The sequence below is a fragment of the Dama dama genome, chromosome 24 (genome assembly GCF_033118175.1).
Source record: "Dama dama isolate Ldn47 chromosome 24, ASM3311817v1, whole genome shotgun sequence".
NCBI lineage: Eukaryota > Metazoa > Chordata > Mammalia > Artiodactyla > Cervidae > Dama > Dama dama.
The window spans coordinates 16,538,080-16,560,968 of NC_083704.1; the positions used below are offsets into that span (position 1 = coordinate 16,538,080).

Below are 22,889 nucleotides of genomic sequence, written 5' to 3' on the forward strand. Positions count from 1 at the left end.
ATTTCTAAACTTCTCATTTTTTATTTATTCATAAATTTTTAAATGAATTTTTACAATTTTAAATTATTCACAAATTTGTATAAACACCACTCAGGTTGATTTTCAAGCAACTCCCTCCAGAAACTCTCCTTCCTGGTTACACCTCCCCTTCTCCTCCTGAGAGGTCAGTGTGTTCCTGACCTCTGACATCACCCTTAAATTTCACCTGCTTTTGAATGTCAGATAAATGGACCCTGTATTTTTTGCTCAGTGTTTGTGAGATTTGTCCATGAGGGTGCAGTTGACTGTTCGTTGATTTTTCATTGCTGTATAGAATTCTGTTTCTACACCACAGTTTAGTTATGTATTCTAGCATTGATGGCTCTTAGGGTTTCTTCTAGTTTGGGGCTGTTACCTATGCAATATTTTGCGTGTCTCCTGTAGATGTATGCGTGCGTTTCTGCTGGGTATGTTCCTAGAAATCGGTTTGCTGGGTCCGAGGGCAGGCACCTGTGTAGCTTTCTCAGGAACTGTTTGTTTTGCGAAGTGGTTGTGATCGTTCACATTCTGACCAGGAAGGGTGAGGGTCCCAGGTGTTCCGTGTCCTTGCCAGCACTTGGCATTTTCAGTCTTTCTGGTTTTAGTCTTCTAGAGGATGTGAAGTGGTGTCTCTGATGACTGATAGAGTTGAGCATCTTTTCATATGTTTATTGGCCACTTTTCCTTCGTCAGGCATCTGTTCAAGTCTTTGGTCTATTACTCGTTGATTTGGGGGAATTCTTTATACATTCTGGATAGGAACCCTTTGGCGGTATGTGTTCTCAAGAAAACTCAGATTTTCTCTAGGCACGTTGAAATCGTGATGGGCTCACAGTAGGAGGCCCTTCCTTCTGCCTCCTCCCACCCCCCGCAGCACTGTGGAATGCTGGGGAATGTCTCCCAGAGAGCATTCAGACAACACCCTCATGGCTGGGTGAGGATTTAGCATTGGCTGTACTTGCCTGGTACTGGATTGTGACCGAATGCCGTTTCTTCTTGATGTGCAGGGTCCTTGTGGGTGCACCAAAGGCGGATTCCAAGTACAGCACCTCAGTGAGGTCCCCTGGGGCTGTGTTTAAGTGCCGCGTCCACACCAACCCTGACCGGAGATGCACTGAACTGGACATGGCTCGAGGTGGGTAGATTTTCACTGCTAAGATGGGGATGGGTTCTGCACCCTCATACTTTCCTCTTTTTATCCCTGATCATCCACTTTTCCTTCTCTTACTCATTCCCTCCTTCCCTCCCTCCCTCCCTTCCTTCCTTCCTTCCACCCATCCACCCATCCACCCATCCATTCATCATGTGCTGAGTACTGATTACTTCCTACGCACTGGGATATACCAAACAAACATCCTGCTCTCCTGCGCCTTACCAGTTAGTAGGTAAAAGAGACATTAAAACAAATAAAGATCAGAGAAGAGGGGAGGTGAGTATTTGATCTGATCTAGATTGGAGGGTCTGGGGAAGTGACTTTGACACTGGAAAGATGCACAGCGTTTAGCTGGGCAGGTTCTGGAGGCAGAATCTCCAATGGGAGGAAAGTTTGTGGCATTTTAAAATGCAGAGCAACAACATCACTCATTATCAGAGAAATGCAAATCAAAACCACAATGAGGTACCATTACACACCAGTCAGGATGGCTGCTATCCAAAAGTCTACAAGCAGTAAATGCTGGAGAGGGTGTGGAGAAAAGGGAACCCTCTTACACTGTTGGTGGGAATGCAAACTAGTACAGCCACTATGGAGAACAGTGTGGAGATTTCTTAAAAAACTGGAAATAGAACTGCCATATGACCCAGCAATACCGCTTCTGGGCATACACACTGAGGAAACCAGATCTGAAAGAGACACGTGCACCCCAATGTTCATCGCAGCACTGTTTATAATAGCCAGGACATGGAAGCAACCTAGATGCCCATCAGCAGACGAATGGATAAGGAAGCTGTGGTACATATACACCATGGAATATTACTCAGCCGTTAAAAAGAATTCATTTGAATCAGTTCTAATGAGATGGATGAAACTGGAGCCCATTATACAGAGTGAAGTAAGCCAGAAAGATAAAGAACATTACAGTATACTAACACATATATATGGGATTTAGAAAGATGGTAATGATAACCCTATATGCAAAATAGAAAAAGAGACACAGATGTACAGAACAGACTTTTGAACTCTGTGGGAGAAGGCGAGGGTGGGATGTTTCAAGAGAACAGCATGAACATTATCTATAGTGAAACAGATCACCAGCCCAGGTGGGATGCATGAGACAAGTGCCCGGGCCTGGTGCACTGGGAAGACCCAGAGGAATCGGGTGGAGAGGGAGGTGGGAGGGGAGAGCGGGATGGGGAATACATGTAACTCCATGGCTGATTCATATCAATGTATGACAAAACCCACTGCAAAGTTGTAAAATGGTTGGCCTCCAACTAATAAAAATAAATGAAAAAAAAAAAAAATGCAGAGCAAGCCCAGCATCCCTGGAGTAGTGAGCAGGGGACCATGGAAGCAGGGGAGGATGGCATGGTGAACTGGGGTCAGGTGTTAGGATTGGGTTTTACGTACAAGATGGGAGGCCATTAAAAGCAATGTTAGGTTTTATGATTTAAGTAGGCAAAGATATGATTGATAGGTGTTTTTAAAAGCCCTGTTGGTCTGGTGGAAAGTTCATCATCTTTGGATGTCAGATCTGCCTGGGTCGGAGCCCAGCTCTGCCTGTTACTTGTTGGGACTTACTGGATGTCTTAGAGCCTCTTTGGCCTCCGTTTCCTCACCTGTAAAATCAGAAGGATGATAGCTATCTCACAGGGATTACTGTGAGAGGACTGATGGGACAATAGAAGTGAATACACAGAACTGTGCTTGGCACAGAGGCGGTTCTCAAAGTAGCAGTTATTTTACGGTAGTCATCACTTCACGTCCTCGATTTCACCAAAGTCCTTTCTGCTCAAGATCTTCTATTATTTTTCTTAAATGAGGAATTGTCATGCTTTTCTTTAGCAGAATACGAGAGGTGTCCATGGCATTCTGTGTGACTGGTTTGTGGGCTGTAACTGGTCCATGACAAATTAAGGAGCTTACTTTGTAATATACCTCAGCGCCTTGCTTCCTTGGTGAAAAGTCCTGCTATGAAAAAAAGTCGGACGAATTAAACAACATTCATGGTGGTGGAGTCAATTTACGTCTTGTTGCAAGTCCCTCATTTATGGGCTGGTGATGTGGTGGGCGCGGGCGTGCAGCTGTTCCCCGAGACCCTTAGCGCGACTGTTAGAGGTCGCGCTCCGCCAACGGTCGGCGGGGCGGTGTTCTTCTCAGTGAGGAGTGTGGTGAGAGGCGGACGTCGGCCTTCTCCCCGGCCCTCCAGGCCCTCAGCCTCAGGCAGCAGGTGAGGCGGGGCCCCGGGGACAGGCCGAGGGCTGTGTCCTGCAGGCTCCTGAGCCGTCGTCACGGCCTCCCTGCGTTGAAGTCTGAGGAACCTGGCCCCCATTTGCGCGGCCTCGGGGCCGCTGGGTGCTGGGTGCCTGGCTCCCTCAGCAATGATGGCCCCGCGGGGTCTGGGCGCTCGACCCTGAGGGGGCCTGGGGCCGGGAGCCGCCTCCTCAGCTGGGCTGGACGTTGGCAGGAGGACCCGGGCTGGGGGCTGGACCAGCGCTTGGGCAGGGGGCTGGGCCTGCTCGGGGACCCCTCCTCACAGGCCAGGCCTGGCCCTGGGAGGATGAGCGTTGAGTTTTGGGACCTTGTCCTTTCTTGTCAGAACAGAGAATAACATTGGTTTGGGGGAGGTTTCTGGGACCTGACCTCAGGAACAAAGGATCTGACACCAAGAAGTTTGTCACAGCCCCTCACTCAGTTTTCCGAGGAAAGGCCTTTGCTGAGAGCTTTCTGGGAGTTTGGGGTTTTAAGGCACGAGCCACCTGCCTCCTTGCAGGGCCCTTCACTGAAGCTTTCTCTGCTCCACCCCGACTCCTATTGTCTGGCCTCACTCTGCCCCCGGCGCAGGGATTCGCTTTCACTGACAGGAGCCAACACGTGGGTTGTCGACTGCCCTTTGGAAAGTAGACAGGGGCGTTCCTCAGTCCCGGCCTGACTTTTCTGTCTTTCCTCCAGGGAAGAATCGGGGCGTGTCCTGTGGAAAGACCTGCCGGGAAGACCGAGATGATGAATGGATGGGGGTCAGCCTGGCCCGGCAGCCCAAGGCTGATGGCCGCGTGCTGGTAAGGCCTCCTGGGGGAGCCGCAGGGAGCGGGTGGCAGCCTGGAAATGCATGACTTTGACCCCTTAGCAAAGCTGGATGGCATGGCGATAAGGGCATGGCTTTGAGGTTGTCTCTTCTGGAAGACGGCTTGGACTAATGATTGGTCTTTTTATTTTCTTTATCTGTCAAATGTTAATGTCTATCCCAGGGTACTGAGATGTGGCTATTGAAAAAGGGCAAATGAAATGTATGTGGAAAGTGCTTTGTATTAATAAATTTTGATCATTACATGAGCATTTTCCTGTGGGTATCTTTTTAAGTTGAAGTATCATTTACATAAAATTGTTGTTTAGTTGCTGAGTCGTGTCTGACACTTTTGCAACCCCATGAACTGTTGGCCACACCCCCCACAAACGCTCCTCTGTCCATGGGGTTTCCCAGGCAAGAATACTGGAGTGGGTTGCCATTTCCTTCTCTAGGGAATCTTCCCAACCTAGGTGTCCAACCTGAGTCTCTGGCATTGGCAGGCGGATTCTTTACTACTGTGCCACCAGGGAAGCCCTTACATAAAATGCGCAGGTCTTAAGATTACAGTTTGGGTTTTGACATTTATACAAACTTGTGTGACCACCCACCCATTAAGATATTTGTCGTCCCAAGAGTTTTCTTATGTTCCTTACTGGCCAAAAAACCAAAACATAAAACAGAAGCAATATTTTATCAAATTCAATAAAGACCTTTAAAAGTGGTCCACATGAAAAAAAAAAAAAAAATTTCAATCACTCTGCAAGTGCTCCGTAGTCACAGAAGTCCACTGGCTACTGCATCGGCTGGCACAGGGGAAACATGGCCACATCAGAATCTGTAACTGACCCAGAGGTCTTGTTTTGTCCACTTTTGTCCTTTCCACTCTTCTCTTGAGGTATAACGCTCAGGTTCTTAACATGCCCAGTTTCACTGAAGAGCCTGGTACCTGTTTTCATGTATAGATGTACTTATGTATCTGACTTCATAGGCCTTTTCTTGGAAGCTGTATAAATGTTTTTGTCATAAAGGCATGAGATCAAGAAAAGAAAATAATATTAGCTGCCATTTCTGGAGGGCTTCCTTGGGGCCACAGGCTGTAAAGCTGGGGGTTTCACATATATTTAATCCGCAGGGAAAACCAGATTTTCCTTGAGGATCTAGGCAGAGTGTTTCTGACCCCTCTCTGAGGAGTCCGTTTTGCGTTCAACTTCTCAGTGGCAAGGGCTCTTGGTCTGAATTCTGCCTGCTTCTCAGCACAAATCAGGCGTTTCCCTGTCGGGCCCCTCTAGGAAGAGAGGAAGCAGCTGGATGCTGTCGCCAGCATCACAGGGCCTCCCTACTGGACACCGTGGGTCGTGCTGAGCCCCCCAGCCCAGCATTTGCCTTGGTTTCCAGCCCTTTAATCACTGTCACCCACTGCCCTGGACCCGCTCCAACATCTGCCTTCCCCCAGACATGGTGGCCTGACCCTGACTGTATGACCAGGCCCAGGAGGCTTGTCTGTCATCCTTTCGGAAGGAAGACAAGAAGCTGATCCGTCCATAAATCAGAGTGGCCTGAGGTCAATATTTAGAACAAAGGAGATGGTGGTCTGGTTCCCGAGAGCCCCGAACCTAGATCCAGAGGCTGCTCCCATGAAAACACTTCCCCTCCCTGTGGAAGGATGACCTCCATGTGGCTGAGAGCTTGTTCCTGGAGGGTTCTGCCTTATTGCAAAAGAGTACTGGGAAGGGGCTCTCTCTGTGGACATGTGAGGATCAGGGGGCCATTGAGCCAAGGAAGCTGGAAAGGACTAGCTGGAGTGTGATGCTCCTGTTCTAATTCATTGCATGCAGAGTTAATTTTCTCATGTTTTATGCAATTACTGTAGCGTCTATTCTGGAAGCTACTCTGGGGGAGCGGGGGGGAGGGGGTGGAGAAGGGGAGGCGTCCAGCAGCATCTGCTTTCCTCATGGCTTTTTCATACTGTGGTCAAAAACACCTGAGGGCTTCCCTGCTGGTCCAGTGGTTAAGAATCTGCCTTGCAATGCAAGGGACACAGGTTCAATCCTTGGTCTGGGAAGATCCCACATGCAGCAGCGCAGCTAAGCCCATGCGGCAGAACCACTGAGCCACGTGCTACAGTTACTGACGCCTGTATGCCTGGAGCCCATGCTTCACAACCGGAGAAGCCACTGCAATGAGGAGCCCATGCACCTCAATGAAGAATAGCTCCTGCTCACTGCAGCTAGAGAAGGCCTTCTAGAAGCAACGAAGACCCAGCACAGCCAAAAAATAAAATAAATCTTTAAAAGAAAAAAACCCTATGAAGTTGGGACCTCCCTGCCAGTCCAGTGGTTAAGACTTTTCCTTGCAATATAGGGGGTACAGGTTCAGTCTCTGGTTGGAGAGCTAAGATCCCACATGCCTCAGGGTCAAAAAACCAAGACATAAAGCAAAAGCAGTGTTGTAACAAATTCAATAGAGACTTTAAAAATGATCCACATCAAAAAAAAATCTTAAAAGCAAACAGGAAATTTACCATGGTATTCATTGTTTTGTGTATAGTATAGTAAACTATATGTACATTCTGGTACAGCAGACTTCTAGAGCTTTTACATCTTGCAAAATAAACTCTAAACTTATTGAAGAGTAATTTAGCCTCACTCCTCCCCTCAGTCCCGGGCAGCTTTCTTTGCTTAAGAGTTTGGCTGCTGTACATACTGCATGATCCCATTTGTATGAGACATTTGTCTTTATTGTGACTGACTTATTTCACTTGGCACAGTGTCCTCAAGTTTCACCGTATTGAAGCATAGGACAAGATTTCCTCATTTTTTAAGGCTGAATAATATTCACTGTATGTATGTACCACATTTGCTTTATCCATTCATCTATTGATATTTGGGTTGCTTCCCCATCTTTTTTTTTTTTTTTTCCATGCTGCATGGCATGTAGGATCTTATTTTCCTGACCAGGGATCGGACCTGTGCCCCCTGCTGTGGAAGTGTGGAGTTCTGTGCCATTCGTTGAAACACCAGGGAAGTCCTACTTCCATGTCTTGATCATTGTGAATAATGGTGCTGTGAATATTGGTGTGCAACTCTCTCTTGGAGACCCTGTTTTCAGGTGTTTTGAATATAAACTCAGAAGTGGGATTGCTAGATCTTATTGTGATTTTATTTTGGATTTTTTGAGGAACCCCTCCACTGTTTTCCACAGTGGTTGTACCATTTTACATGCTTACCTGCAGTGCACAAGGGGAGGGTTCCAATTTCTCCATGTCTTTGCCAACACTTTATTTTTTGTGTGTGGGAACTGCCCTAAATGGGTATGAGATGGTATCTCACTGTGATTTGTATTGCCCTAATGATTAGTGACATTGAGCATCTTCTCATGTGTTTATTGGCCATTTGTCTGTCTTCTTGGAAGAAATGTCTGTTCATGTCCTTTGCTTATTTTTTAAATTGGGTTTTTTTTTGTTGAGTTCTTCTCATGGCTTTTTGCACATATGCCATCTTGTCAGGAAAGGCCTATCCCACGTTCAGTCTGTCCTCCTTGGTTTGGTCTCTGCCACCTCCATGAAGCCTGTTACCGTGACGGTGCTGTCTAGAACAAGCCAAGCATCTTGTGTCATCAGAAGTTCAGTGTTGTGTTGTTTTATTATGTGCATGACTTGTTTTGTGCATATATGTCCTTTTTAACGGGAACCACTTGGGGATAGAGACCAAATTTTTGACCCTTTCCACTCACAGCTCTAGGAGAAGGTCTGTCTATGGAGTGGCTTCTAAAAGTGTGTTTGAATAATGTAAAGAAAGTGAAAGTGTTAGTCACTCAATCATGTCTGACTCTTTGCCACCATATGGACTGTAGCCTGCCAGGCTCCTCTGACTGTGGGATTCTCCATGTAGGAATACTGGAGTGAGTAGCCATTTCCTTCTCCAGGGGATCTTGCAGACCCAGGGATTAAACTCAGGTCTCCTGCATTGCAGGCAGATTCTCTACCATCTGAACCACCAGGGAAGCCCTAATGTAGGGACTGAGTGTCAATACTAAAGCAATTAGAAACCAGATCAATTGCCATCTCTTTTTGGTGGCTGACTCTAAGTGACTGATGGATGCATGAGGCAAAGACTGTAAAATGCCCCTGGGAAATGAGAGGTGACAGCAGGAGACAAGGAGGGGTGACCCAGTCCATATTTTTGTTTTGAAGGTTTCATATCCATTTGCTTTTTCTTTCATGTCTTATTTCTGCCTGTCAAAACTTTCTGGGAGGCAAGTGTTTTATTTTAAAATTAAGAACAGGAAGATATGTTTTATTCAATCACATTTTGCGAACTCGGTAGTTGTTTGGGGGTGTCGGCCTCACACCTATATCCCCAAGAAGCATAATACTGGATTCCAAGGTTGGGTTTGAAGTGGGAGAGGTGGGATGGCTCTTTTTGAAAGTAGCATCTGATGCTGATTTCAAAGTAAAGAACGAATAGAGAGTTTGAAAGTTGCGATGGAGAATTAAAAATCTAGATGATGAATGGCATTTTCTGGTCCACAGACCCACCAGCCAGTTCTGGCAAGATCCAGGATGTTGGGCTTGCTCTGGCAGGCTGCCTTTAGCTCAGCATCTGCCAGCCTTGAATCCACCACCCTGTGGTTCCTTCCATCTCCCCAGGGAACAAGTGATAACACACATGAGCACCGCATCGGGATTAGAGGCAAGCCCCTTCCCCTGTCCTTTCACTGCACACTCCCAGTGTGCAGATGACGGTTTAAGAAATAGGGGGGAAAGTCACTTCTGGTAATAACTACCCAGCAAACCCAGCATGGGCACTGAGCTGTCTCTTCGACCTGGGAGCGCAGCTCCCAGTGTTCAAGTCTGACATTTCTGTTTTTCAGCAGAGTCTGCAAGGCTCAGGCAACAACTAAAGACCGCATCCAGCTGACTTCTGGGGGGAAGTGGTGCTCTCCAGCTCTGTCTCTTGGCCGTTGCCTTTCCAAGGATCAGGGCTGTTGCTGTCTTTCTATTCACCACTTCTCATCTTGGCCATTTTTTCAAAGCCACAGGATATACTTTGCATTTACTTCTGTTGCTTTGTTTCCTGATTTTTTTCTTTAAGTAAACTTTTTGTTGAGCTATAATATCCATGCAGAAAAATGCCCCAAATCATCTGTATACATCTTTTTTATAACTTTTTTTTTTTTTAACAAAAGTTTACTCTTAAATGTACAATAGGTTCCAAGACAACACTTCATTCTAGCTATAGGTGGCAACAGATATTATGGCAGGAGATCCAGATGTTTAAACAGGAATGCAACTAAGAGTCATCATTGCCTCAGGCATAAGGAACAACTTCCTTTTTGCCAGATTTCTTAATTCCATCTGTGGCCAGGAGGCCTTTCCCCACAGCCTTCGCTTTTAGCTCCTCGAGTTTCTTCTGCTTCTGCTTGAATGCCTTATCTTCCTCTTCCATCTCCTTGGCTTGCTTCTTAGGCTGCTTCAGGGGCTTCTTCTTGCCACCTTCACGGCCCAACATGGCTCCTGCCGCCCCTTCCCCAGCTGTATATATCTTGATGAATTTTTAGGAGGTGGATATCCTTAGAATGACTTTCCCAGAACCCCAGAAGTCACCATCCCTGGGCCTCCCAGGCCACCCCCTCCTCCTTTTGAAGGGGAGCTGCTTTGGGGGGTGGAATCCGTGGTGTCAGGGCCCTGATCTCCTGTATTCCGTGTTCTCAGTGGCTGACAGCCTGTCTGCTCCTGACTGTGCTGGGTAGACCTGAGGCGTGGGAAAAGCTCTGGTGATCTGCGCATGGTGAATGCATGTGTGGGTGAATGCATGGTGAATGGGTGGGTGGGGTGGGGGCAGAGCCATCTAGAGGGGCCCAGAACCTGACCCCTAATCCAGGAAGGACATTTCCATACCACAAAAAAGCCTTCAAAATAAACGGCTTCTTTATTTCCTTCTTATTCTTTTGGTAGCAAAAACAACCCTTGTAACTTGAAATGTGTCAGATGCTAAGATGTGGAGTGGTCCTAGACCTTTCCCCCTTTTGTTATAATTTTCTGGAATCTGAGTTGGAGTAAGTCTTGCTGTTTCCAGAGGGTGCTCTCTTTTTCCTGTTGGTAGACCCAGTCTCCTCCCCGCCCCCCACCCTTCCTCTCTCACAGCAGAACTCATTTGGAAAGATTGATAGAGATTTTAATGCTTTGGAGACAGTCCCTAGGAATTTTTCTTAATGTTGGAGTCAGATTGACATGTGTGTATGTAGAAGGATAATCAGGGCTAAACCGCCTTTTCTTTCTGTAATTTATGTTCAGAGACACTTTTCCTTGTTTTCTTACATGCAAACTGCCTTTGACTCTTTGATCTCTGACCTCACAGAATGCCTTAATTTTAGTTTAGTTTGCTGTGAATGCAATCTTTGGCTCTTTTAGGAATTCCCCAAGATCACTCCCTAAATAGTTTATGACGCTTAAAAAAAAAAGGCAATAAGCTGGACATTAAATACAGAAAATCCATCCTCATAAGAGTCAGGGTGCATCATGATAAACAGCCGCCTCCCTTTACAGTCCCTCTAACCCAAAATACAGTAAGAACAGGGTAAGCCCTAGGGCTTTGCCAAATCTGTAAACTAAAAGATAACTGATTTACCAGCTAATTGAATGGTAAGCGACTCAAGTTTGGAAGCTATCAGAATTTAGTTGGAAATAAAAACTTGGTGGAATGGAGTGATATCCACTGCATGATAGCTTTGTTTAGCTTCTCACTTGACATCATTTCAGTCTATCAGCATGTGCTAGAAGCACAGAACAGCACCTCATGGGGAGGAATGGAGGTGGTTTGCAGAATAAGGAATAACAAGAGATTATTTTTCACATTCATTGTCGTAGGGCAAGTGGCAGGAGTGTGGGCAAGCTGATTTCCTGACGCTCTGAGTTCCTTTGCTTTCTTATGGATAGGGAGTGGCCTTGTCAGTGGCCCTTGGGTGGTTTGCTTGGAGGGATGAAGATCTGAGAGGTTGGCAGGCAGTGATTTTTTTCATCAAGTGACTTCAGGGATACCCAGGCCCTTGAGAGCCACACTCCCTTCATCCAGTGGCCTTGGTGTCCCTTTCAGCCTCAGAGAGGTCATTTCTGGGAGTCCTAAGACCCTTGGGGAGGCTGTAAGAACAATAGCTACCTGGACCTGCCCCAAAGGGGTGGGTTTTGATGGCTTCTTAGGTGGAAGTTGGGAGTTATAAGTTGGAGATGTTTTCGAGTGAGATAAGGAGGATTCTGAAATCTGGGTTTCCGTGTTGTTTGCAGCCCTTACCAGCTCTGGAACTTAAGCAAAACACTGTCTAAAACCTAGGGTTCCCGTATAGAAAATGGGAATTCTAAGACATCTTCCCACTTTCCAGGGTTGCAGAAGAGGTCAGATGTGGACCATGTAAATTCTGAATGTTGCTTGCATGTGTGCTCAGTCATGGCTGACTCTTTGCTATCCCATGGACTGTAACCTGCCAGGCAACTCTGCCCATGGGACTTTCTAGGCAAGAATACTGGAGTGGGTTGCCATTTCACACTCCAGGGGAGTGGGTTGCCATTTACTTCCCCACCCAAGGATCAAACCCGGGTCTCCTGTATCTCCGACATTGGCAGGTGGATTCTCTACCACTGTGCCACCTGGGAAAATCAAATGGTGAGTGTTACAGCCTATAGAAACCGTGTGTTTGATACAAACAAATAAGTTAAAAACCGATTACTTTAAAATGCAGTATTTTAAGAAAATGAATCTGTTGGCTAGACTGAAGCAACCTGATTCCTGAGTGTGAATGTCCACGAGCAATGGGGAGGGCTGGGCAGAGTAAACAACTTTGCAGGAAGCAGTCTGGCTTCTCACTAGCCTTGCAGGTGCATCTGAATGTGAGGCTGGGTGTGTTCGGGGCTGGTGGGAATGGATGTGTGTCTGTATTCCCGCTTCTGGCTCTCAGAACTGTCTCTCCTGGTGTCTCCTGGCATGTGTGACCCCAGTGCTGGGAGACTGCCCTCCAGAGATGACCAGAGGGTCAGTCTCAGCTCCTCACTCGTGCCAAGCTCTTGCCCATTTCGGGGCCCCTCCCAGCTGCTCCCTCACTTTCTCCAGGTCTCTACTCAGATGTCACCTCTTTGAGGGGGCGGGCTCCAGCCACTTCTTGGCCCGAGGGACCATCCTGGTGAGATGTAAATGCTCTCTGTCTTGCTAAGGGTTTGGTTACAGGAATGTATGTGTTTGTCAAAACTCATTAGATGGCTTTGACAAACACGCACACTTGAGATCTGTGCACGGTACACTTGAGATTTTTGCTTTTTTCTGTATGTAAATTTACTTCAAAAGACCATCAACAAACATTTACTTCTGATTCATGATATAAAACAGTCACATATCAGCAGTTTCTTATGGTTCAACCAAATTCTTTGCCCTGAACCTGAGAAGGACCTCCTGAAGGTGCTTCAGAGATCAGTGGCCTCGGTTCACTTGGGAGCTTGTTAAAATGCAGATTCTCAGGCCCCTGCAGATTGGCCAAGCTAGCTCTTGGGGTGGGGTCTAGTGCTGTGTGATTTAGCGAGACTTCCAGGTGACTCTGAAGGGTCTCAAGTTTGATGGAGGCCAGTGACTGCTCCAGTGGGCAAGCAGGTGGTGTTGTGAAGGTCAGGGTCTGTTGTGGGCAGAGCAACACCCCTTGTCTCTAGCTTTTTCTCAGCATGTCCTTTGGTCCTCAGGCCCATTAGCTCCACCTCTGCATCCTGAGGTCACCCTCTTCTCCCCTTTCCACTGCCCCCATCCTGGTCCAGGCAGCAGCATCTCTCACCTGGATGTTCACCTCCACCCTCACCTACCTACAGTCTCCACTCGGCAGCTCAGTTATCTTTCCAAGCTGTGAGTTAGACTACACCACTCACCTGTGTGAGACCCTCCATTGGCACATCCACTAAAGTCACAGTCATCCTTGAGGTCTGCAAGATCCCTGGGGCCTGTCCCTGTCCTCTCTCTGACCTTAGCTTCCCCCAGAGCAGCTCCACAGGCCTCCTTTCTTTCTCTTGACCCTCCAAGCCTTCTGCATTGCCCCTGATATTCCCTCTGTGCCCAGGCTGTTTGGCTCTTTCTCATCCTTTCGGCCACCCCTGGCCTCCAGGTGAAAACCGTCCTCCCTACGCCTAGATTCTTAGCCCATCACCCCGTGTCCTTTCTCCCCAGCACTTGTTATGCTCCTCATTTGTTTATATGTTTGTTGATTTCTGCCACCTCCCAGGGGCACCCCGGAGCAAGCTCCCACAGTCTGCTGATGGGGTGGGTGGGAGAGAACGTGGCTTCCCAGCCCCTCTCTGCCGCTCTCCTCCCACAGAACTGCCTGGTACTGCTGGGCCTTGCTTTGTGACTGGCCTGACTGTCCTGCTCTGAACCTCTGTCTGTCCCGCAGGCCTGTGCCCACCGCTGGAAGAACATCTACTATGAAACAGACCACATCCTGCCCCACGGCTTCTGTTACATCATCCCGTCCAACCTCCAGGCCAAAGGCAGGACGCTGATCCCTTGCTATGAAGGTGAGTGCCGGTTGATCCTCCCTTGCCCCCAGCCCACAGAAAACCCCCACCCATTTCCACACCACCATCCGAACACTCCCCGCTGCTTTCCACACTCCCAACAGGAGGGCTGCACCGCGTCCCCAGGTGGCCCTTTGGTGTCTGAGGATCAGGTAATGAGGAAGGTGGGAAGGGACAGCGTTTCCAGGCCTTGCCCAGCCTTGCCCATCTATGCCACAGAGCCCATGGTACTCCCCAAGCTTTATGAAGTCTCAGACTGAAATTCACCAGCCTCTTGGTTTCCTGACACTGCCAGATGCTGTGCAGCCTTGGGAAACTTGCTTTCCCTCTCTGGGCCTCTTTCCTTCCCCTGAAAATTCAGAGGTTGACTCAGATGGTCTCCATAGTCCTGTGCAGCTTCCGGATGGTCATAAGACTCCCGAGACAGCTCCTGGCCACATCTGTGGACAGATGTCCTGAGACAGAGGGAAGAGAAGGCCCAGGGTTCAGTCACTCTGTGACATCTCAAGTCTGGTTTTCCTTCTCATCCAGCCCACGCACCCTGGCAGATGCCGGAGAGTTTGGTGCACCCTCAGCGTGGTTTTGAGAGCTCCTCACCAAGGGGTACTTGGAGTCTGGGAAGGAAAATGTTTTCTCAGCCTCCCTGCTTAGAAGCTTCTAATGTCTGGGCTTGGGACCATTGAACATCATGACTTAGCTTAGTTGAATTTGAGCGTTAAGGATTCAGAGTCGCTTACTGCAGTTTTATAACTTGTGCTCTGAGGGTTTTCTTAGCCTAATTTTAAGTGCTTGGCTGTTTATATTTTAATTCCCTCCCTAATTTATTTGTTTGGACAGAAATCTCCAGTAGCCCATGGCCACCTCTCCCCTGGGCCTCCAATTTTGTGGCTGTGGAAGAGGGGCCCTGGGAAAGGCCGGGTCCCTGCAGGAGGCACGGACCCTCTGCTCCTTGAGGGGGACCCTTTCTTTGATCCCACGTCAGCATCTGATCAGCTCTGGCAGGAGCATGCCAGGCAGCTGAACTCTGGCCCTGTTTATCTCAGAATTGCCACAGTCATAAGGGAACCCTCACCTGAAAAATGGATGGCGATGTGATCAGTCAAGAGGGGGAGGGATAGATCAGATATAGATAAGGGGCCAGGACTGTGTCCTGACCACCCCAGCTTGTTGCTGACTGGGTAGCTCGTCAGGTTGGGGAAGATTGGTCAGTGAGAGAGTTGGTAGGACTGATGGAGGTGGTGGGGATTGAAGTCACTAATTATGCAATAGAACCAGGACTCTGGTTTTCCCAGAAGGTATGTTGTGAAATAGGACCATGTTGCCACCCCTGGCAACTCCTCTGTACACCCCCACAGGTGTCAGAAAGCAGGAGGACTGCCCTTAGGCGAGGCAGCTGGGGTCGCATGTCCACGTGAATGTGTAGCTGCCGTGGCTCACTCTTTCAAAGCATCTGTTATCTGGCAGCTGGAGTGGGTGAGTCAATAGTAGAATGTGGTTGGCCTGGGCACTTTTATATATTCTCTCATTTCATGCAAACTTGGTATCTTTCTTCACTTGGGTTAGTTGCTTTTGAAAGTTATTCCAGAACCCCAGTGGGGAGCAGGAAAGAGAGAAAGGAGAAGGCAGCACATGTGTGGATGTTCCCCATGAGTTACTAGTCTGGGCCACTGGGATGCAATCTCAGGGCCAGTGTAGGACATAGGCTTCCTAATTCTCCTGCTGGAGGGAGGAGGAGCTGGGTCTGTATCCACGTTTGTGGGCAGGGAAAGTCCCCAGGCAGAGAGATGCGGGTGCTGGCTGGCAGGTGGACGTCAGGCCGCGTCACAGAAGTGTTGAGGGGGCCTGGGGGGCTCCTGTGAGTGGGCTTCTGTGTTGCTTTTCCCCTGGTACAGGTGAGGATGCGTTTAATTGCCAAAGGTCACTCAAACAGCAAATGGTGCATAGAGCTGGGTTTTGAGTTTTGTATCTGTCTGACCTCAGCAAATCATTTTGTCCCCCGGAGGTCGGAGGGACTGGATTTCTATTTGTGTTTTTGTGTTTCTGGTTTAAATGAGCTTTAAATAGGTCCCAGTCATTAACCCTCTCAAAAGCAGAGAAGGTGACTGAACTGTCCCAAGGGTCCAGTCACTAGGGGAGGGGAACATGAATGTTTTGGGTGTCAGTGTTCTCAAGAGCACCTGCCTGTCTCCTCTGCTGGCAGCTCTGGGCTGACCATGGCAGGAGCGTGAAAGCCTGTGTGAGCCGAGGAGTGCAGGACGGGGCCAGGTGGCAGGGTGTCACATCTGCTTCGCGTGTCCATCATTCACAGAAGAGTGTGAGCTCCGAGTCCAGGCCTAAAGAGGCCTCACGAGTTTCCACCCGCCCCTCTGGGTACTTCAGACCATCACCTTCAACGTGTTCTCCATAGCTCCCTGGTCCCAGAAGGGAGACATGTGTAACAGACTGAACCCCAAACCTGCGGCCAGAGGCCAGCCAGGTCATCCAATCCCTAGCAGATCTGTAGATGTGCTTGTGAGAAATAAATGCTTGTCATCGTTTGTAAGGAGATTTCTTGGTTTTTATGTGACGATAGTTGACTGTCTCAGGCTCATCCCAGGAACCCACATTCCTTGTGCAACAGTGGCTGAGTGATGGGCTCCAGCCTCCAGAATCACACTCTTTTCTGTGGTTGATCCTTGACTTAACGACGACCAGCTAGAACCAGCAAGGGAAGTAGCAAAGTGGTCATGCCCTCTGCCCGAGCTTTCTTCCCCCTCCTGGGCACACACACCTCAGGATCCTGAGTCTTTCGTGCCCTGAGCGGGGAGTATTGGGTGGGACTGGGTGAGGACCACTGGGGTATAAGCAGCCCCTGAGAACAGTGGGGGACTGAACAGAACGTCTCTGTAGTTCTTGGTCCTGTAAGAGGTGAGGGGTGGCAGATGCTCAGTTCTCTTGAAGAGGGACCGACAGGTGAGGGGTTGCAGGCCACACTTAGGGCCCTTGCTTGTGCTCCAGCTCTGGGATCTCCATCTTCCTGTTTTGTGGTCTAAATTTAAGGCAACCATCATTTTCTCATAATGTGGAAAAACTCAAGTAACGTGAGCTGTCTATTCCAGGTAGGGGATCATGTGGTGGTGAAGTGCAAGGGAAGTATTTTGGAGTTTGACAGAACCTTTCAGATACCACCCAGCCTGGCCTCTTTGTCTTTACTGATGCTCAGAGATGTGGGCTGGCTTGCTTAGGCCCAGTTTTAATTACACGCTGCACAGTGAGGAGGCCAAGTCGTGTAGTGGCTAAGAGCACAAGACTCTGGGCCCAGAGCCCCAGTCCTGGCTCTGCCACTTGTGAATGCCATGACTGCAGATGAGTGACTGCCTCTTGGGAGCATTAACCTGCCTCATGAGGCTCTGGAGAGGATTAAGTTAAAGCTTACAAGTTCTCAGAGCAATGCCTGGCATACGCAGATTAGACAGACAGACAGGTAGGTAGATAGATAGTAAGTACTACAATTGACCCTCTGCACCCAGGGCCATGAGGGGCCCGCTGTGCTGTGTCATTTTACTGAAGGGACTTGAGCACCTTCTGTCGTGGTACCTGCATGGATTCTGGAACCAATCCCTCATGGATACTGAGGGAAGATTGTATGTGCCAAGCACATGTATGTTAATATAACATATGTGCTAATGGAGAGACTGACACTGAAGCTGAAGCTCCAGGTGGCTTACTTTGGCCACCTGATGTGAAGAGCCAACTCACTGGAAAAGACCCTGATGCTGGGAAAGATAGAGGGCAGAAGGAGAAGGGGACGACAGAGGATGAGATGGTTGATGGCATTACTGACTCATGGACATGAGTTTGAGCAAACTCTGGGAGGTCGTGAAGGGCAGGAAAGCCTGGCCCGCTGCAGGGTTGCAAAGAGTCGGACACGACTGAACAACTGAACAACAACTACGACAGTTTGCTAATATACTATCTGCCAAGCAAGCGTTTGTTAATTACTGTAGGATGATTAATTTTTCTACCAGGGATAGAGTCTACTCAGTTTTATTAAGTACTGAAAACCTTTTATGCCCTGTGCTGAGTACCTGATGGGTAAAACCCAAGAAGTTCCCCATCTATAGGGGAAAACAGAGTTGGAACATGGTGTCTCCAAAGTGGCAGAGCTGAGTGAGGAGAGAATTCTGTGTCCGTGTAGATGGCTGGGCACCTCTCCAAGGGCCCAGGCTGCATCCACGTTCGAGGTTGCATTAAGGCAGGATTATTTCATTTTGCCACTAAAAAGACAGACCTGCCTAGAGTTGGCAGCTTGTTGGGGCCCATGGAAAAGAGGAATGGTGGGTGCTGGGCAGGGGAGGAAGAGTGGAAAGACCCAAGGGTGGGGCTGGGTGTGGCCCCGTCTCCCAGGCCTCTGCCTCTGTGGCCTCACACTCTAGCTGGGCCCTCGATGGGAATGGACACGGTAATGCCTCCATTGCAGTTACCTCTGAGGGTTATTGTGGGAAGCCGCTGTGAAAATGCAGGTGGAGGTGTTCAGAAAGACTGTACACTGTTCTCTAATCACGGCCCGACTGTGGGTCTTGGTGAGGGTCAGCCGTATTCTCTCCAGAAGGTCAGAAGGTTGATTTAATTTGGGGAGCCTCTAAGTATGTGGGCACCTGTCTATAACATCTCAAACATTTTAATTCTTAGAAAATGTCTTGGTTTGCACAGATTCATTTTTCTCCTGGCTCTTCAGGTGCTTCCTGTTTCTCATTGGGTGGGAAATGCTATCGGAATATTCTGTTTGGAACCAGGAAATGTAGAGAGAATTGGAAACAAAAATGAATTTAGGACACAAAATAAGCAGATGGAGCGTACCCCTAAGTCATACCGTTCATCTGGTATGAGAACATCATTACTACCATATGGAGTTCGGTTTTATCAACACATGTGAGAAGATGAGAAGTTTAGTGGGAGGACAGATGGGGACAACTCTTTGTAAATTAAAGGGCACACACTAAAGCATTAGTTAGTGTTAACTGACTCATGGGATTTTAGTATTCCCCAGAGGGAAGTCAGTGCATTGGTAAAATCAAGTGCAGGGATTTCTTTCATCCTTTGCCCTCAAGTCCACGGAGGCAAGAAGCCAGAGCTTGGCAGGAGAGGTCTGTGAACAAGTCATCATTTTATTCTCATTAATATGAAATAATCTGGGAGCAGCTCACCTAAATTAACAAACCATATTCCAGATCAAACACTGGTAAGTGCAGCTGGGTACCACTGTATATTAGATCTGATTTCAGAATCTGACTTTACCACTCACTCATTCCTATGACTGAACCCATAGCTCCGACTGTCTGATTGGGTGACTTTGGGTAGACTCCCCCGCTTCCTCCTGAACCTCAGTGTCCTTCTCTGTAAAATGGAAAGATTAATCCCTATTTAAGAGGTATTTGGGATTTCCCTGGCAGTCCAGTGGTTAGAACTCTGTGCTTTCTCTGTGGTTATCTGGTTGGGGAACTAAGACACCACAAGCTGCACGGTGCGGCCAAAAAAATAAAAAAGAGATATTTGAAGTATATAATGTGCCTAGCAAAGTTTTTAGCTCAGAGTGAGCATTCAGTAAAAGGGAATTTTATAATTAACTTAATAAGTACTATTTTTGTGTCCTTTAGTCTTCACAGAAGATGTCCAACTATCCTGCTTTAATGAATAATGGAGGGTAGAAAGCTGGGAATTGCTAAAAAGAGTTTAAGATTCCTTGAAAAGATTATATTTTTAAAAATATCTTTGAAAATCCTGTTTGCACAATTTATTTGCTTGGTAAGCGCTCCTCATTATGTAGAGGATCTAACGTTTAAATTATGCCATATTTAAATGTTCTCAAGTTTGGAATGGTTGGGGTCTTAATCTGTCCAATTTTACTGTCCCTTAAAATGGTCCCATGGATTCCCAAGATTCCTGTGCCATTTTCTTTGTTATCAGGGGGTGGCCAGGCCTTTAATTCCTAATTTCTTTTGCATCTCTCACAACAGAGATTATTTCTAGAGAAGGACATAGATCCCCTATTTAGATGTGAAGGTTCTTCTTCTAATTTGGTGGCCTGTGGCTCCACAGGGGATACAAATCAATCAAGGTCTATTTACAAATGAAAAGCAACTGAGGTTTTGTTTTGTTGTGTTTTTGTTTTGAGGAGAACCGTAAAAGGCTAAGTTAATCCATTTAAAAATTCAGGAACAAGACCCATAAATTTTTATTAAATAAAGAGCTCTACATTTACATAGGATTTTATGGTTTCCAAAGAGCTTTCATAAACATTATCTCATTTAAGTAAATACAGCAAATTAAAAAAAAGCACATGCAGTCCCATATTATGGGCTGTTAATGCAGAGAAGGACCCTGCGAGGGGAAGCTGGAGGGTGACCTGAGGGGACAGCTCGAGCCAGACGAGGAGGCCAGATCTCTTGCAGTGACTCTTGGGCTCAAGGAGCCCCATCAAGCTTTTCCTTTGGTGTGAACAAAATTCTTATTTTGGGCACAAAAATATTCTACGCGTCAAACATGTTTCCATACATTGTGTGGAATTGTTGACCACTTAAACTCTGTCTTCTAACAGTTTCCTTATAGATATTCAAATGTTGTGAGTCTCCTCTTCTAAAATTGCTTATCTATGTGAATGATATCTTAAGCTTTATTCCTTTTAGAGACACTGACAGGTTGAGAGGTACCAAGTATTTTTCAAGCAGGCACTTTCTGGGTTCCAGGTATTGTGCTTGGTACTGACCATTTATGATCTTACCGGATAATCACATCAGTGGGGAGTAACTATTCTTAAGTCCATTGTACAGATGAGAAAACTGAGGCTTTTCAGTTTCTTCCCTTAAAGATTACTGCAAAACATTGAGTATAGTTCCTTGTATTGTATAGTAGGTCCTTGTTGCTTCTTATCTATTTTATGTATAGTGAGTAGTGTGTATGTGTTGATACTAAACTCCTAATTTATGCTTCCCCCTTCCCCTTTGGTCACTATAGCTTGTTTTCTGTGTGTCTAATATCTATTTTTGTGTTTCTGTTTTATGCATGCTTAGTTGCTTCAGTTTAGTTCAGTTGCTCAGTCGTGTCCAACTCTTTGCGACCCCATGGACTGTGGCACACCAGGCTTCCCTGTCCCGGAGTTTACCCAAACTCATGTCCATTGAGTTGGTGATGCTGACCAACTGTCTCATCCTCTGTCATCCCCTTCTCCTCCCACCTTCCCAGCATCAGGGTCTTTTCAAATGAGTCAGCTCCTCGCATCAGGTGGCCAAAGTATTGGCACTTTAGCTTCAGCATCAGTCTTTCCAGTGAACATTCAGGACTGATTTCCTTTAGGATGGACTGGTTGGATCTCCTTGCAGTCCAGGGGACTCTCAAGAGTCTTCACCAACACCACAGTTCAAAAGCATCAATTTTTCGGCGCTCAGCTTTCTTTACAGTCCAACTGTCACATCCATACATGACTACTGGAAAAACCATAGCTTTGACTAGATGGACCTTTGTTGGAAAAGTAACATCTCTGCTTTTGAATATGCTGTCTAGGTTGGTCATAACTTTTCTCCCAAGGAGCAAGCATCCTTTAATTTCATGGCTGCAGTCACCATCTGCAGTGATTTTGGAGCCCCGCAAAATAAAGTCTGTCACTGTTTCCATTGTTTCCCCATCTATTTGCCATGAAGTAATGGGACCAGATGCCATGATCTTAGTTTTCTGAATGTTGAGTTTTAAGCCAACTTTTTCACTCTCCTCTTTCAATTTCATTAAGAGACTCTTTAGTTCTTCTTCGCTTTCTGCCATAAGGGTGGTGTCATCTGCATATCTGAGGTTATTGATATTTCTCCTGGCAGGCTTGATTCCAGCTTGTGCTTCATCCAGTCCAGCATTTCTCATGACGTACTCTGCATAGAAGTTAAATAAGCAAGGTTGACAACATACAGCCTTGACGTACTCCTTTTCCTATTTGAAACCAGTCTGTTGTTCCATGTCCAGTTCTAACTGTTGCTTCTTGACCTGAATACAGATTTCTCAGGAGGCAAGTCTGGTGATCTGTTATTCCCATCACTTTAAGAATTTTCTACAGTTTGTTGTGATCCACACAGTCAAAGGCTTTGGCATAGTCAATAAAGCAGAAGTAGATGTTTTTCTGGAACTCTCTCACTTTTTCGATGATCCAGTGAATGTTGGCAATTTGATCTCTGGTTCCTCTGGCTTTTTAAATCCAGCTTGAACATCTGGAAGTTCACGGTTCATGTACTGTTGAAACCTGGCTTGGAGAATTTTGAGCATTCCTTTGCTAGCGTGTGAGATGAGTGCAATTGTGCAGTAGTTTGAGCATTCTTTGGCATTGCCTTTCTTTGGGATTGGAATGAAAACTGACCTTTTCCAGTCCTGTGGCCACTGGTGAGTTTTCCAGATTCGCTGACATATGGAGTGTAGCACTTTCACAGCATCATCTTTCAGGATTTGAAATAGCTCAGCTGGAATTCCATCACCTCCACTAGCTTTGTCCCTAGTGATGCTTCCTAAGGCCCACTTGACTTTGCATTCCAGGATGTCTGGCTCTAGGTGAGTGATCACACCATTGTGGTTATCTGGGTCATGAAGATCTTTTTTGTATAGTTCTTCTGTATATTCTTGCCACCCTTCTTAATATATTTTGCTTCTGTCAGGTCCATACCATTTCTGTCCTTTATTGAGCCCATCTTTACATGAAATGTTCCCTAATGTAGAGAACATGAAATGTTCTCTAATTTTCTTGAAGAGATCTCTAGTCTTTTCCATTCTATTGTTTTCCTCTATTCGCATTGATCCCTGAGAAAGGCTTTCTTATCTCTCCTTGCTATTCTTTGGAACTCTGCATTCAGATGCTTATGTCTTTCCTTTTCTCCTTTGCCTTTCACTTCTCTTCTTTTCTCACCTATTTGTAAGGCCTCCTCAGACAACCATTTTGCCTTTTTGCATTTCTTTTTCTTGGGGATGGTCTTGATCACTGCTTCCTACAATGTCATGAACCTCTGTCCATAGTTTTTCAGGCACTCTGTCTATCAGATCTAATGCCTTGAATCTATATGTCACTTTCATTGTATAATCGTAAGGAATTTGATTTA

At 46.9% G+C, this 22,889-nt stretch overlaps 2 protein-coding genes across 2 annotated transcripts in view; one reads left to right on the forward strand and one right to left on the reverse strand.

Annotated features, from left to right (window-relative positions):
* Positions 1-22,889, forward strand: part of ITGA9 (integrin subunit alpha 9) — a 362,863-nt gene that overhangs the window by 16,854 nt on the left and 323,120 nt on the right. Inside the window, exons 2-4 of the mRNA XM_061127757.1 lie at positions 1,026-1,153; positions 4,130-4,236; positions 13,662-13,785. Of these exons, the coding sequence (XP_060983740.1) occupies positions 1,026-1,153; positions 4,130-4,236; positions 13,662-13,785 (359 nt within the window). The remainder of the gene's footprint in view (positions 1-1,025; positions 1,154-4,129; positions 4,237-13,661; positions 13,786-22,889) is intronic.
* LOC133045842 (translation machinery-associated protein 7-like) lies at positions 9,524-9,754 on the reverse strand. Its single transcript, XM_061128368.1, has one exon. The coding sequence runs from the start codon at positions 9,752-9,754 to the stop codon at positions 9,554-9,556; it is 201 nt and encodes a 66-aa protein (XP_060984351.1). The 3' UTR covers positions 9,524-9,553.

Excerpts from the sequence above, each read along its gene's own strand:
- LOC133045842 (XM_061128368.1), bottom strand. The coding sequence starts at position 9,754 with ATGTTGGGCCGTGAAGGTGGCAAGAAGAAGCCCCTGAAGCAGCCTAAG.